The sequence below is a fragment of the Homarus americanus genome, unplaced genomic scaffold, assembly GCF_018991925.1.
Source record: "Homarus americanus isolate GMGI-L3 unplaced genomic scaffold, GMGI_Hamer_2.0 scaffold59495, whole genome shotgun sequence".
Lineage (NCBI taxonomy): Eukaryota > Metazoa > Arthropoda > Malacostraca > Decapoda > Nephropidae > Homarus > Homarus americanus.
The window spans coordinates 3,173,711-3,189,039 of NW_024732415.1; the positions used below are offsets into that span (position 1 = coordinate 3,173,711).

The 15,329-nt window shown below is 37.4% G+C and overlaps 1 protein-coding gene across 1 annotated transcript in view; it reads left to right on the forward strand.

Moving 5' to 3' along the window:
* The first annotated feature begins 312 nt into the window (after positions 1-312).
* LOC121868501 overlaps positions 313-15,329 on the forward strand; it is a 135,484-nt gene continuing 120,467 nt past the window's right edge. The window contains exon 1 of the mRNA XM_042369166.1: positions 313-553. Within this exon, the coding sequence (XP_042225100.1) occupies positions 313-553 (241 nt within the window). The remainder of the gene's footprint in view (positions 554-15,329) is intronic.

Consider the following 15,329-nt stretch of genomic DNA (forward strand, 5'->3'; position numbering starts at 1 on the left):
GAGATCATCTAAAAAAAAAAGGATAATTTTTTTTTTATTGGTAAAATTTGTAAGGAGTTTAGCGTTGAATGGTGTTGTGAATATCTCTCGATGGTAGGAGCAGCGTCGTCTTGTGGTTTGTGCCGAAAGTACTGAACACTCTCGTGCGTCCCGTGATTAATTCCTAACGAAATCAAGACTTTACGAGAACTCATCTCCCACTCGACGGCAAAAATTGAAACTCGACCTCGTGAGAATAAAACACCTTTCCTTACGGCGGCACAGAAGAAGCGGCAGCACCACCACCACTACCACCAGTTCCTCCAGATCGCGATGGATGAGTTAAGTAAGGACGTAGGAGTGGTTGCTCTGGACGGAGACATCACTACCGCCGGGGGCATGGTCGTCGGAGGAGGCGCCCCTGGCATGCCGGTGGGAGGCGTTGGGTCACCCTCTTCAGCAGGTGGTGGTGGAGCAGCCGCTGACGGGAGCTACCTGGAAGGACTCATAAGGGAGAAGGAAGCTCTGAGTCAAGGCTCCGGCATGGATCTTACCAAGCGTCTCCTGACTCAAGGTAAGAACAACACTTGTAGCTCCACGATATACCAATATATATTTTTTTTATGCGCGTTCTCTCCCTCTCACTTTATTTGTCTTTATGTATTTCTCTCTGTTCCTCTTCCCTTCTCCCTTTTATGTTTTGTTGTTTCTACCCCGTTTCTCTCCCTCTCTTTCTGTCTCATATCTGTCCTACAAGGAACTTGACTCCAATTTCCGCGCGTTTCTGTCCTTATTCACCCGCATTATTTCCTCTTCGTTACCTGTAACGAAGGACAGGTAATACTATTCCGTGACCTGTCTATCCGAGGACAGGTAATACTATTCCGTGACCTGTCTATCCGAGGACAGGTAATACTATTCCGTGACCTGTCTATCCGAGGACAGGTAATACTATTCCGTGACATGTGTGCTGAGGATCTCTCTGTCTCTCTCTCTCTATATATATATTTTCTCTGTTTACCTCTCTCTTAGCTCTATCTCTCTATCTTTCAGTTTTTCACTTAATGCGAATCACATTTCATTTTCACAAATTATTTTTCTATTCTTAAAACCTATTAAAATTTACCACTTCTCATTGTAATTTGATTTTTATTTCTACATATTATCTAAGAGAAATTTTATCCCATTCCTATTTAACTCTGGATTTTTTGTTTCAAATTTTATTTATGTGGTAAATAAAATTTTACGTTTTTCTAATTCTAAATCTACTCATTACAGATTCTAAGGCTATATCTAATTTTGTTTATAGACCTATTTTTCTTATTCCTATTTTTTTAAATCTAATTCTAGTACTAAATATATCCCCAAAACTAATTCTATATCTGAGTCTAAATCCTTTCCTACTTATCCATTTAATGATAAACGTAAATGTATTCCTAATTATATTTCAATCTTAAGTAGGAGAGGGAATGTTACTTATCCCACCAACACACTACTTGTTGCTGTTGCCTGTACCTCACTTTAATTATAAGTTACTTTAGAGAGATTGAATATTCGATAGATCTTGAAAGAGAGAGAGAGAGAAAGTTTCATCTTTTTGTAACTTAAACTAATATGGTGGGAAATTGACCTATTTCCTATTTTCGCTCGGGGGAACAAGGAGTACTGTACCTTGATACAGTAAACATACCGTGGTGTGTATGTATGTATGTATGTAAAATGAGTGTTCTTTTTGTATGCCATCCTCGTGGTACAGTATATAATGTATGACGTAGTAAGTACAGTATGTTGTGTATAATGCATCCATGATATATTACTCGGCGTATTATGTAATGCACTGCAAATATTTAATGCAATAAATAATTAATTGTTTTCATGGTGTATAAATTACTATGTGTTGTATAATGTAGCCTTTAATCTATTAATATTTTATAGTGTAGTCTACTTCATAATGTATTGCTTAATGTATAAAGATGAGTATAATATCATACATTGTATAATAAACTGCTTATTGTATTATATAAAACTATGTAAAGTATTCTATGATGCATTGTTTTATGCGTTGCATGATACATTGGGCATTGTTAAGATGGAGTGTAATTCGTAATATATAACAATATGCATAGTATAATGTGTGGTGTGTAAGTCTCTGGTCTACAACACGTATAGTTATGTGTCTCAACATTACCGACTACAGTACTATTGATACCTAACTTAACCTAACCATTAAGACTGGTTCCTAATAGTAGCGGGGAGCATTATGACTTGCTTCCATTTGGACTGTGGTTCATTTGTTGTCTCTATGTAAGTAAAAGACGATATTAGTGATATAGATAATATTGTGATGTGATTATAATTTAATTTTAAGTGATGAGAATAATTAACAAATATTTTAATCAATACTAAAGAATGTTGCGTTGTGTGTGGTTCATAGTCACAACATAAACGGTACCTCAGTAATGTGTTCACCTCAATATCAACATCCTCGCACACAGTCAAACACTCGTCTTCTACTCAGCAATATTTACTTCCTCACACACACACACACGCGCGCACACGTGTATTTTCCCCTACTGAAATTCTACGGCGCTCAGGCTCTTTGTGTGTGTGTTTGTGTGTGTGTGTTTATTTTCCGCGTGTGTGTGTGTTGTATACGTGTGTGTGTATGTACGTGTTATATATATGTGTGTGTGTGTGTGTGTGTGTGTGTACAGGTTTATTCAGTGTCCTTACTGGATGACACGAAGGTTGACCTAAATCAAACTTAGTTAAAGGGTGAGCAGACGAAGATGTAACAGAAGGTTTTAACAGACTTGGTTCAAAGGTCAAGGCTACATTCTGTCAAGCTGGGCCATAATTTCTCAGGAGGCCCAGGACCGCTCCCTATACCAACACTAGTTATATATATAATGAGGGAGGAGAAATATCTTTATCATAATCTTGGTATATACTGAGTGAGGTTGTAACACATATGGTGTGTTGACCTAACCCCCTGTTATTGTTAAACCCCTCCTCCTCCTCCTACCCCTAGTACAGTCCACACGACCTAGACGCCACTCTGGTTTGTCTCTTGTGTCTCTGTGATGTGTGTCAGAGGTCCCTCTATAGCTGGAGACGTTTGTTTTATAATATTTTCTTTCGTTCTCTTCTTTGTCTTCTTATTTTTCTTTTGCTACTTATGCTTTTTTTTCTTCGTATCACATTTATTTTACTCACCATTACTATCTATCTATCATATATCATGTTATTACAAATTCTTTACTTATTTGTAATATTTTTCCTTCTTTAAAATCTTCACTTTGTTGCTTTTATTATTTTCTTCTTTTCCTCTCTTCTCATTTCTTACCCGAGCATTCTGGTAACCACACTGGCGCGTCCTTCCTTCGCTTCTGGGTCGATCTCCTTGAAGCTTGTTGTGTCTGTCTGTACCTTGGTCCAGACCGTCCTGACGTGCTTTCCACTTTTGGTGATTTTAGGACCCCGCTATAGTCTTCGCATGTCAGAGGCTAAAAACAACAAAAACACACTCTCATTATTTACAGTCTCTCTTGATGTGATGCTTGGTGGTGGGGGTGGTGGTTGTGGTGGTCTTGGTGGGAGTGGTGATGGTGGTGGTTGTTCCGGTGATGGTGATAGCGATAGTGGTGGCGGTGGTTGTGGTGCCTACGTAATATCTAGGATATCGTCTAATTCTAATATGATCTCAGTCTTCTCTTTTCCTTTACTTTATTTCTTCTTTTATAAACTCGTATCAACATCCACAACACACAATGGTTGATGTATACTGCTGGTGTGGAGCAACACTTTGTCACCTCACTTAATCTTACGCAACTGGTCAACGCTCACACGGGTCAACACTCTCACGGGTCAACACTCACACGGGTCAACACTCACACACGGGCCAACACACTCACGGGCCAACACTCACACGGGTCAACACTCACACGGGCCAACACTCACACAGGTCAACACTCACACACGGATCAACACTCACACGGGTCAACACTCACACACTGGTCCCTTGATATTGCTAGCCACACTGGACACCTGTTTGATCTATCCAATACAGTAATTATCCAAACTCTTACTCTCTCACAATCCTCTCCCCTTGGCTCCTCTGACCATCGCCTCGTCTGCCGCCAACTGTGCTCTCAAAGCTCATCTAATGAAAAGTCGTAAAAGCGCACAAATGGCTTTACAGTAAGATCATGCTGACTGGGATATGTTTCAGGATTTTAGCTTCTCTTGGTTTTCCTTATTTGGTGATTAGTCTTGTCTACTGATATACTCAACGTCAGGATGGAGGGATTTATACCTCAAAGAAAACATTTTAAAATTCTCTTAATGAACCACCAAATGTTTCAATAATTCCTGTACCGTTGTAGTAATTGATAATGTAAAGGCAAACACAGACACTAATGACACGCACAAGGAAGAGATTATACTGTCATACTGAGATAATTGCTAAGTTATGTAAATCAAATATTGTATGTACAAGTTATCGTCCATATTTCAGACCAATTAATATAATATCAAACTGTTCTGGTCCACTTTTGATACGATTAGCTCTAACTGCAGTAAACATTCGTCCTCTCAACTCGCAGTATGGTTTCACTGACCTCAGACTTCCAGAGGTTTCTCATCTGGACTTGGAGGTGCATATTTTATTTATTTTTTTTTTTGCGCCAAAATTTAAACATCAAAATGTGTCAAAAACATAAGGACGATGTAAAAGATAGACAAGAGCTTCTGTCCAGCCAGGAATCATTCACCAGTTCTCAAATTATGTTTTATAGAGCTTCATCCCGTTCTCTTCAAGTTCTTCAGATTATCTCTTTGTATAGTACAGTCTCCCTTTCTTCGTGAACAGAATATGTTGGCATACACCCGAGAGAGATCAGACAAATGTCGTTGTCATGTCTATTCCCCAGTGCGTCGTCCCTCTGGCCAAGAACTGAATATATTTTAACCAGGATGATATGAACTGATGAAGGTCATATGATATAAGAAAAACACTGTGATCCATCCAACCTACTTTCCTATCTCTGGTAACTAATAACAGTATGGCTTCCTTGGTGGCCGCTCTACTGCTGTGTGTGGCGTTGGAGCACTACACCAGAAACCTTCTATTACTACACATTCACAGGAACCTCTCACCACTCTCCCTGTTGTATAGATACTCCCACAGTCAGTGTTATGACGAGCTATACCACCAACACCCATCATCAGCCTAACTAACCCACCTGGGAGAACGCATACCTCTTCCGTCAGTATCCCAACCTCTAGAACCTCTCTCTCTGACTCTGAACATATATTTATCCCTCGGACTAGCGGTGTGTGGAACTCTGTGCTACTGGGTGGTATTATATCCTCCAACAATTGAAAATATCCTACATTAAACACCTGCAGCCGTTGGTAATATATTTGACAGCAACATGTACTTGATCTCACCCTAGACTATTAATTAGTTAAATATACGAGGTGGGGGGGTTATTTCAATGTTAATCCTTTATATTTTTGTCGATTTAAATAAGAATATACAAAGAGTCTTTTTGACAACCTTTACCAACAGACACAAAGGGATTTAGGAATATGTTTTGTTTTTTATTGTGTTGCGGGGATTAAAGGGGGAGGAAAATTTTTATTCAATATTGCGAAAACAGTTGTTAATGGTGGAAGTGTTGAAGCTGCGTCAGTGCGGGTGGTAAAAAAAAACATGCCAGTAAATCAGTCAGTCAGTCAGTCATTCACTCAATTAACAGTCAGTCAGTGTATCTATTCATAGACTTGAAATACTAAAAATATATAATATATAATATCTGAGAGGATATATTTAGATGATGCGTTAATCTATGAAAACATGTCATAGAACTTACACACACACGTAATTAAACCATAACTTCTATACGTACTATGGGTGAATAATTTTCTCGTTAAATTTGATAAGTAATAAGTATTTTACATCACAGAGACAGGCAGCTGAGATAACAGCTTCAAAGTTTATTCCCTGGGGCTGTGTCTCTCATTACTCACCCTCCTGAGTCAGTGACCTGTGTGTCTCTCATTACTCACCCTCCTGAGTCAGTGACCTGTGCGTCTCTCATTACTCACCCTCCTGAGTCAGTGACCTGTGTGTCTCTCATTACTCACCCTCCTGAGTCAGTGACCTGTGCGTCTCTCATTACTCACCCTCCTGAGTCAGTGACCTGTGCGTCTCTCATTACTCACCCTTCTGAGTCAGTGACCTGTGTGTCTCTCATTACTCACCCTCCTGAGTCAGTGACCTATGCGTCTCTCATTACTCACCCTTCTGAGTCAGTGACCTGTGTGTCTCTCATTACTCACCCTCCTGAGTCAGTGACCTGTGTGTCTCTCATTACTCACCCTCCTGAGTCAGTGACCCGTGTGTCTCTCATCTCTCACAGTACCCTGCCAATACTTAGTACCCTGTGAGTGAACACCATACACGCTCTGAGAACTCTGTCTAGGGTGCTTACAAATGACCTAAAACCAATGACGTTGACTGTTTTGAATGCAGTTTTGTCAAGTTCAAAACAACATCGAAGAGTGAATCTGAAATAGGTGAGGCTTTGAACTCTTTGAACGCAGCCTGGGGTGCTCAAAATGACCCACTAACGAATGAATTCTAAATCTCAGGGATTATGAACGCTTTGAACACAGCGCTCATTATAAACGTGCAGTTAACTCCTGGTGAACTTTGAACGTTCGTCACCTGTTCAAAACCAAAATAATTAACTTATGATAAAGGCGTCTCTCTCTCTCGGTATAGCTAATTTCAATGTTAATTAGTGATTGTTAAATTTTAATAGCTGTTTGTGTTAACTGTTTGCGGCGGTTAACTGTTAGTGTTTGTTAACTTAGTCGTGGTTAATGTTAGCGGCTGTTAAAATCCAAAACATAACTTACAAAAAATTACATCAAAATTACTCGAGGTAGGAGAGAAAATACGACATAAAACCTTAGAAAATATTGTAGGAGTTAGTTCGATTTAGCATTAAGTGAATTTAACTTCGTAAGGTATAGTATAGTCTCAGGGTAGTATAGATGCCATGATAGTTATGACGTCAAGCAGGCGAGGATCGTGAGTGAGTTTTGACGTACGAGAAATAATAATCGTCTTAGTACCTGGAATCTCAAATGTTGATAAGGTATTTTTATATTATAATATAAAATATGAGAACGCATTTATTTCACTTAAACTCTTCTATTAAATGTTCCTAAGTTAATTTTCATTTTAAACGGAGACGTGACGTCGCATCTACCTTAAGTCGGATGATCTTATGTTGTTATGGTAATATTTCTTATCTTAAGTGGCGACTGGGATTAATCTCTCATTAAGTCCAGACTCCTGTTGTGAGCGCCGGACTCTTCTTAAGTTCGGACTCTCTTACAAGGTCCGGATTCTCTTATTAGGTCCGGACTCTCAGAGGTTTATTGCACGAGTAGAGTCACTTTAGAAACCGACACCATTTTTTCTATAATCTTCCACAAAGGAAAAAAATACCGTATTAACTATTGGGTATCTAATCCCAATTTAATAGTAATAATTATAGTAGCGGTAATAATAATAATAATAGTAGCGGAAGTAATAATAATAATAATAATAATAATAATAATAATAATAATAATAGCAGAACAAATATATAATTTAACCTTTAATTCTTCAATCTCAGGAGCCATCATTTACAGTCTTATGAAATCATTTGCTGTTATATCGGTTCATTTATTTTCCCGTTCCGCAAAGCTCAATTTCATCGGGACACCAAACGCGTATCGGAAATGCGTCAAAATCAGAAATAAGATGTAATAGAGACTTAATGTATTTAATTATCCTGTCGCGTGTTGGGGAATCTGTTTTGACGCCAAAATTATAATGTTATGATGCTTCAGTTTTGTACAGGAAATGTTGATGGGCCAAGTTGTTATTTTATTATCACTATATTATTCTTTGTTATTCCATGTTCTTTAGTTTGTAATAAATGGATTCTATAGATATATGCTGTGATGTCGTGTTCGTTGGACTTGTAAATATAACAGCGGTGTATAAATGCTCTCTGTTTGAATGCCGTTTTAGCACCAGAATTAGAATACAATTGAAAAAAAAATCTACCTGTGACAATGTTTTACTCTGTGATATATTTTGCAATTTTTCTAATAACTCCGTAGCGTTGTTTTCTCATTGTTGAACGGGGTAGCAAATGTAATCTTCATGTTCTCTCATTTGATAGTTAGATAATGAAACGAATAAAGATATGATCCAACACAAACTTGAAAAAAAAAAACACGTTCCAAATTTCACGAGCGTTCCAGCATAAAAAAGTCTGTCTATTTAAAAGAGTTTTTCTATTTTTTTTTATTAAGTTTCAGCAACTGAATAATTTCAACTTAATTTCAACTTTTGTTAGTGTGTTGCTAAACCATTTTTTTTTTTACAAGTAAATTTGGAAGCACGTGAGTACAGTTCTGTGGAGGCATCTTGTCTTAGTACTGACACGATTAGTAATACATTGTTTACTTATTGCTCAACGGGTTAACATATTGGACGAAATATATGGTTAGAATTATTATTATTATTATTATTATTATTATTATTATTATTTTTATTCTCATCCAACTTCTAGGATTAAAACATCGCCACCTACAACATCGTTACATAAACATCCTCAGTGAAAACATCCATCTACAGTTGAGATATTGTTGGTGGAAGCCACTTAGATAGATAGATAGATAGATAGATAGATAAAGAAGTTTACATTAATTCAGCATGTATATAGGCAATACAGGTATACACCACACATGGACAGTACAGGTATACAAACACCATCCCTGCACTGCATTCAACCGGCGTGAAATACAGTCCAACACCTTTACTCCTTAATGTACGTGAGTAACTCTCAACTCTCTTGGGGAACTTGAAGAAAAGTTTTGACGGTCCGTGAAACTTTCTTCTTGCAGCAAAAAGAACGATTAAAGTCAATAAAGAAGAAATATATCCGCGGAAAAACACTACCGACACACAGTGAAGACAATGCCATTTATGTCTGCTATAATTTGACTCTAAAATATCACTAGAATTTGACTCTAAAATATCACTATAATTTGACTCTAAAATATCACTATAATTTGACTAAAATATCACTATAATTTGACTCTAAAATATCACTATAATTTGACTCTAAAGTATCACTATAATTTGACTATACTACATCTCTACATCCGATTATTACATGACCACAAGCCCGGTTAGCAGCATAAACAGTGTCCATCATCATCAGCCACACGCTTCACGTTACTTCTACAGTTAACGACACTCATCCATTATTAATGAGTTAAAGGTGTGGAGCGTGTTAATAGGTGCAGGTCTACTACTGCAGATGGTAACTCAGTCGTTAAGTCGATGGTTGGATTTGGTTTCTGAGGTATATGTACGATTATGATTATTTTTATCATAACTGCTAAATATATATACATATGCATTCACCCTACTAACACAGAGGAATATATTACTTGGAACACACACACATTACACACACACACACCACACACACACACACACACACATATATATATATATATATATATATATATATATATATATATATATATATATATATATATATATATATATATATATATATATATATATATATATACTGTATCTTAAGTTCGAACCCGTGTACTGAGGGCCGGAGAGTCATGTGTACAATGCGCCAGCCATCTTCCTTTCACCTTTATGACTCCCTGGACTCTGAGAGGTGACCTGCTCGGATTCTCTCTCTCTCTCTCGTTAACCAACTTGTTTGAATTCTTCAACATGTTTTAAGTGTTGCCAGAAATATAATCTGTTTAAGCAATTATTGTCACAGAGAAATTGGCTACAGGTGAGGCTGTGAACCCTTTGAGAGATTTAACTCATCTGGCAGCCGAAATTTATCTCTATATTTTCATTTCATTGCCTTTTTCTCTATTTATATCTACCGCTTTCTTTCTCTGCCAGTCTATCCTTCTCTTTTGTTGTTTTCTGTATTTTTCATTATTTCTCTCTTGCTTGTCTCTCCCTTTCTCTTGTACGTTTCTCTTACTTTTTATCTTACTCTTCTCTTACTTTCTCTCTCACTCTTTACTCAATTTCTTGCCCTTACACTTCTTATTATTTCTCCCTCTTCTCTTACTTTCGTTCACTCTTTTCTCACTTTCTCTATTCCTCTTTTAATTTATCTCTCTATCTTCTTAATTTCTATCTCATCCTTGTCTCCTCACATTTCTCTTACTCTTCTCTCATTTTCTCTCCTTCTCTCACTTTCTCTCTTACTCCTCAATTATTTCCCTCACCTTGTACTCTGTGTTCAAGATGTCATTTATCAAGGTAACTCTACACCAAGGTCTATTTAACGGGGTTCACTAAGTACCAGGTGTATACAGTACCTCTCCCCTATAATGAATTGTACATGTATGGACGCTAAAGGCGGCGTGTACTCTATATACCTGGATGTATATCGAACACGCGGTATTTTCCCGAACGCCCACAGTCCCCCTGGTTAGAAAATATATACATTTTTGGGTCTTGAAACGATTGAGGAAAGTTGTTTAGGTTACCCGTTTGTGTTATCGTGTTTATAGGATGGTTAGTCCACGAACGAGGTGGTTAGGTTGTCCCTCGTCATTCTAAACTACCCAATGGACTAGTTTTGGGGTGTAATTATTGTATCTGTACTTTTATATGTGGAATTTGTATTGTGTTGTGGGTTTTTTTTTTCGATCATTTTATGTTTAGAGTATTTGTTTACGTTTGTTTGTTTGTTTGTTTGTTTGTGTGTTTGTTTGTTTGTTTGTTTGTTTGTTTGTGTGTTTGTTTATTGGCCATAGTTTGAACCTTCAGTGGCAGGATGTTCATATATTATAAGGTATCACGTGAAGGTTAGCCGTCGTATTTCATCTGATTAGGTTAGGTTAAAACTGATTCAGGTAGATTAGGTTAGGTTAGGTTGCCGTTAGATTATAATAGAGTAAGTTAGGTCGGTTAGATTATGTTTGGTTAGGTTAGGTTAGGTTAGGTTAGATTAGGTTAAGTTAGGTTAGGTTAGGTTAGATTAGGTTAAATTAGGCTAGGTATTTAATCACGAGGGAGAATAATGTGTGGTTTAATATTCATGTGATCCATATTATGACTGTGCCAAGGTCAAGCTTTGATGTGAAAACCTTACGTCTTCCTTGATTTCACTTCAGATCCGAAACACTTGGTGAAACTGATGGATCGAGACACGTGTATATTAACCTTAACATATAAATCTTGTTTGGGGAAACTTTTACAGAGGGATGAACTTATTGCATGTTAGTCATTTGTGTGATGATGGATTATGAGACAGACTTGGAGGCAACCATAAATGGTGTGTGTGTGTGTGTGTGTGTGTGTGTGTGTGTGTGTGTGTGTGTGTGTGTGTGTGTGTGTGTGTGTGTGTGTGTTAAATGTTTGGAATATGAAAAAGAATTACACAGTTTCTTTGTGTATAAGATGTGCATAATGTTGTGTAATCTCTCTCTCTCTCTCTCTCACACACACCACAAAAATCTTTAAAGAATATGATTTTTTTTAGTAAAGTTGAAGAGAATTTAACTTATAATAGACTATTAACTCGGTTGACTGTCTTATCATGTAGAAAGATCGTACTGTTAGCTGACGGTATTGTATGTGCGCCCCAGCTCTATATGTGGTATATTTACTGACCCATATGCTTACAAACTAAGAAAAACACTCTTTCACATAAGCTCTTACTCAGTCACTCATTCACTCACTCTTTGTTCATTCACACTCCGACTCACCAACGCACTCCTTTCCACCTTCATTGACTCATTAACTCATTTGCTTGTTTACTCCGTTACTCATTTATTTACTTCTCGACTCAATCTCTTTCTCAATCATTCATTTATTCAAGGACGGACAAATAGAAATGAAGTCTTTAAAAAAATGCCTATGATTAATATCTTTATTTGTCGTGTTAATAATTACGTTAGATTTTTTGCAAACATTCTGAAAAAATTTGACATTTATATTTATATTTTCTAATTAAAAACATTATTAAAAAACTGAAAGTTCGTGGCATTATCTTTCGCAGTAACAACAAAGCAGTCGTCTCTGAAGTGTCTCTCTGTCTGTCTGTCTGTCTGTCTGTCTTATTTACGTGTCTGTCTGTCTGTCTTATTTATGTGTCTGTCTGTCCTCAAGGGCCTGGAAGTTAATATTTGCCAAGGTCAAGTTTATGTTCAATAGCCACTATTATTATTATTATTATTATTATTATTATTATTATTATTATTATTATTATTATTATTGTTTTTGTTGTTGTTGCTGTTGTTGTTATTAATTTTGTTGTTGTAGTTATTATTATTATTATTGTTATTGTTATTATTAATATTACTATTATCATTACTCCTCCCTTAGTTACAAAGCTTTACTCATCAGCCACCTTCCCTCACTAAACAACAAATTAATCCTGTTGCCTAATGACGCCCAACGATCCATTATTAACGAGAGGATAATTACCATAACCAGATCACAGATTCACACGAACTCGATTAAGGCATCAGAGTCGATTAACAAATGATTGGGACGATTGAGATGAAACTTGGAGATGTGGTCTAGTTGTTTATGTCTGTCTGTCTGTCTGTCTGTCTGTCTGTCTGTGTGACTGTATTTGGTATCCAAGTTCGTGTCTCTCTGAGGAATACCAGGGTTCGATCCCTTCTTTGGTCTACGTAGGTATTAATCTATGTGTGTTTATTGTTGTGCTTACCCAGGTACATTATTCTCGTTCTTATTAGTTATTATTAGTGTAACCATAACATTATATCGTATTCCCATATATAACCTACCACTATATCAGGTATACCCATATATATATATATATAATGAACCAACATATTAGCATATCAGTTGAGCCCCAGAAGATATCGTACTGGAGGTAAGGCTAATTAATGATAATTACTCCCTTGGGTAATGACGGCGTAATTAGTGGAAGTGACTAGATGGCCCCGTCGATTGTCCTCCACCTGGGGAACACGTTGACCGATATTGTCTAAATTGTCAACTGTGGTCAAAGGCTCTAAAGAGGGGAGAATTGGCTGTGGTTGTCGTTCCGTAGTTGGACTTAATTGAGGACGGGAGAAATAGGGTTAGAGAGGGGATGTAAATGGGATGGAATTTAATTATTGGGAAATTGGCTCATGCTTGTGATGGAACATTATTCTCTCTCTCTCTCTCTCTCTCTCTCTCTCTCTCTCTCTCTCTCGTCTAACCACTCCCTGGATCATTACGTGAATATTTATTGGATATATAGAATGTGTGTGTGTGTGAGAGAGGGAGAGGGAGAGATAGGGCGGAGGATAGAGGGAGAGAGATAGGTGCAGGGGATAGAAAGATAGTGCAGGGGATAGTTAGATATAATAGACACAGTAGCGAGGAAATTGGATAGAAAAGGATAGACTGGGGGGTCATCATGGAAGCTATTGAGGGACGCAGCACCCGTCCTATACTTATATCTGACATCAAGGAGAATACTGTACCATCCTCACTGCTTGCTGGGTCATGGCCTTGGGGTAGGTAACGTGTGGGTAGTGTGGGTGGATAAGTGAGAGAGAGAGAGAGAGAGAGAGAGAGAGAGAGAGAGAGAAAAAAAAAATTACGGAGAGAAAGACAAAAATACAATCAAAATACAATATACACACACACATACACCCATACAAATATATACAATCACACAGACACACCTAGAAATATTATAACAATTAAATAGTATTGTTGGATATATAAACTTATAGATAAACTGTGAGAAATAATGAAATAGACAGATACTCATGAATAGACGGTGAGAGAAAAATTATACAAATTATTTTTGTAATAAACAACACGAGGCCATATTTTTATCCCCTCTCTGCCTGTCTCAGTCTGTCTGTTCTCCTCGCTCTCTTTCTGTCTTCCCCATCCCCTGTCTGTCTCTCTATCTATTCATCCCCCCTCTCTCTCTCTCTCTTTCCATCACCTCAACGCTAAAATCTGCTCACACAATAAATTTTGGTTGTGGACACAGTGGTAGGGAGAGGGAGGATTAATGCTTTTGTAATTTGAATGCCGTAGTTCAGCTGTTGGGAATTACAGAGTGGGATATTTTAAGTACTGTACTGTGTTGGAGGTGCAGGATGCCACTATATTTAGGTGAGGGGCAGGTTTGGTTGGGTTAGGGGCAGGTTTGGTTGGGTTAGGGGCAGGTTTGGTTGGGTTAGGGGCAGGTTTGGTTGGGTTTAGTTAGGTTAGAGGTAGGTTAAGTTGGATTAGAGACAGGTTCGGTTATGTTTGTTTGAGTTAGAGGAAGGTTAGGTTAGGTTTGGTTGGGTTAGGGGCAGGTTTGGTTTGGTTGGGTTAGGGGTAGGTTTGATTTTGTTTTTTTTAGTTGGATTAGGGACAGGTTTGGGTGAGAGGTAGGTTAGGTTTGGTTGAGATAGAGGTAGGATAGGTTAGGTTAGGTTGGGTTAGGCAGGGGCAGGTTGGTTGGGTTAATTGTAGGTTAGGTTGGGCTAGAGGTAGCTTTGGTTAGGTTAAGGTAAGTTAGGTTTGCTTGAATTAGGTTATATCAATTTAGTAAATGTTTGGATAGGAGTAAATCAGGTTAGATTAGGGTAAGTTAGGGGTAGATTATTTTAGGTTAGGTGAAGTAAGGTGAGGCTAGGTGGACGCTGTTGTGTTTCTTCAGACTACTCGTAAGAGGTCTGGGGAAGTGTGGCAGGCTGGAATTATTAGGGCAATAACGTGCGCCTCTCTCTCTGCGTGCCTTTATAATAATAATAATAATAATAATAATAATAATAATAATAATAATAATAATAATAGTAATAATAATAATAATAATAATAATAATCCCGAAAATTTAAAATGCTATATACTGTATATAAACTGACCATCATGTGCATAATTTTACAATAAATTATTTGAATAATATCATTAATAATTCATTTAACTCAACGTAACCTAATTTAGGTATAGTTTTGTTACGTAAACATACGCCTATCAACCTTCCACCTGTGTCTGTGTCTCTGCGTTTCTCTGCATTATTATTTTCCTACAACAGGTTGAGTCTGAACTACATGTACTGGGTGGAAAGTACAACATTGTGATTTAAACAGAACATGTACTCGTGGTTAGTTCCCATTACTGCCGTGGCGAGGTGGAAAATAGTATATTTTCGTAGCCAGAAAACTAAGGGTTGAACGTAATGTAAATGGTTGGCATTGTTAGAGTGGTAATGTAAATATTGTGTATGGTAACACTATACATATTT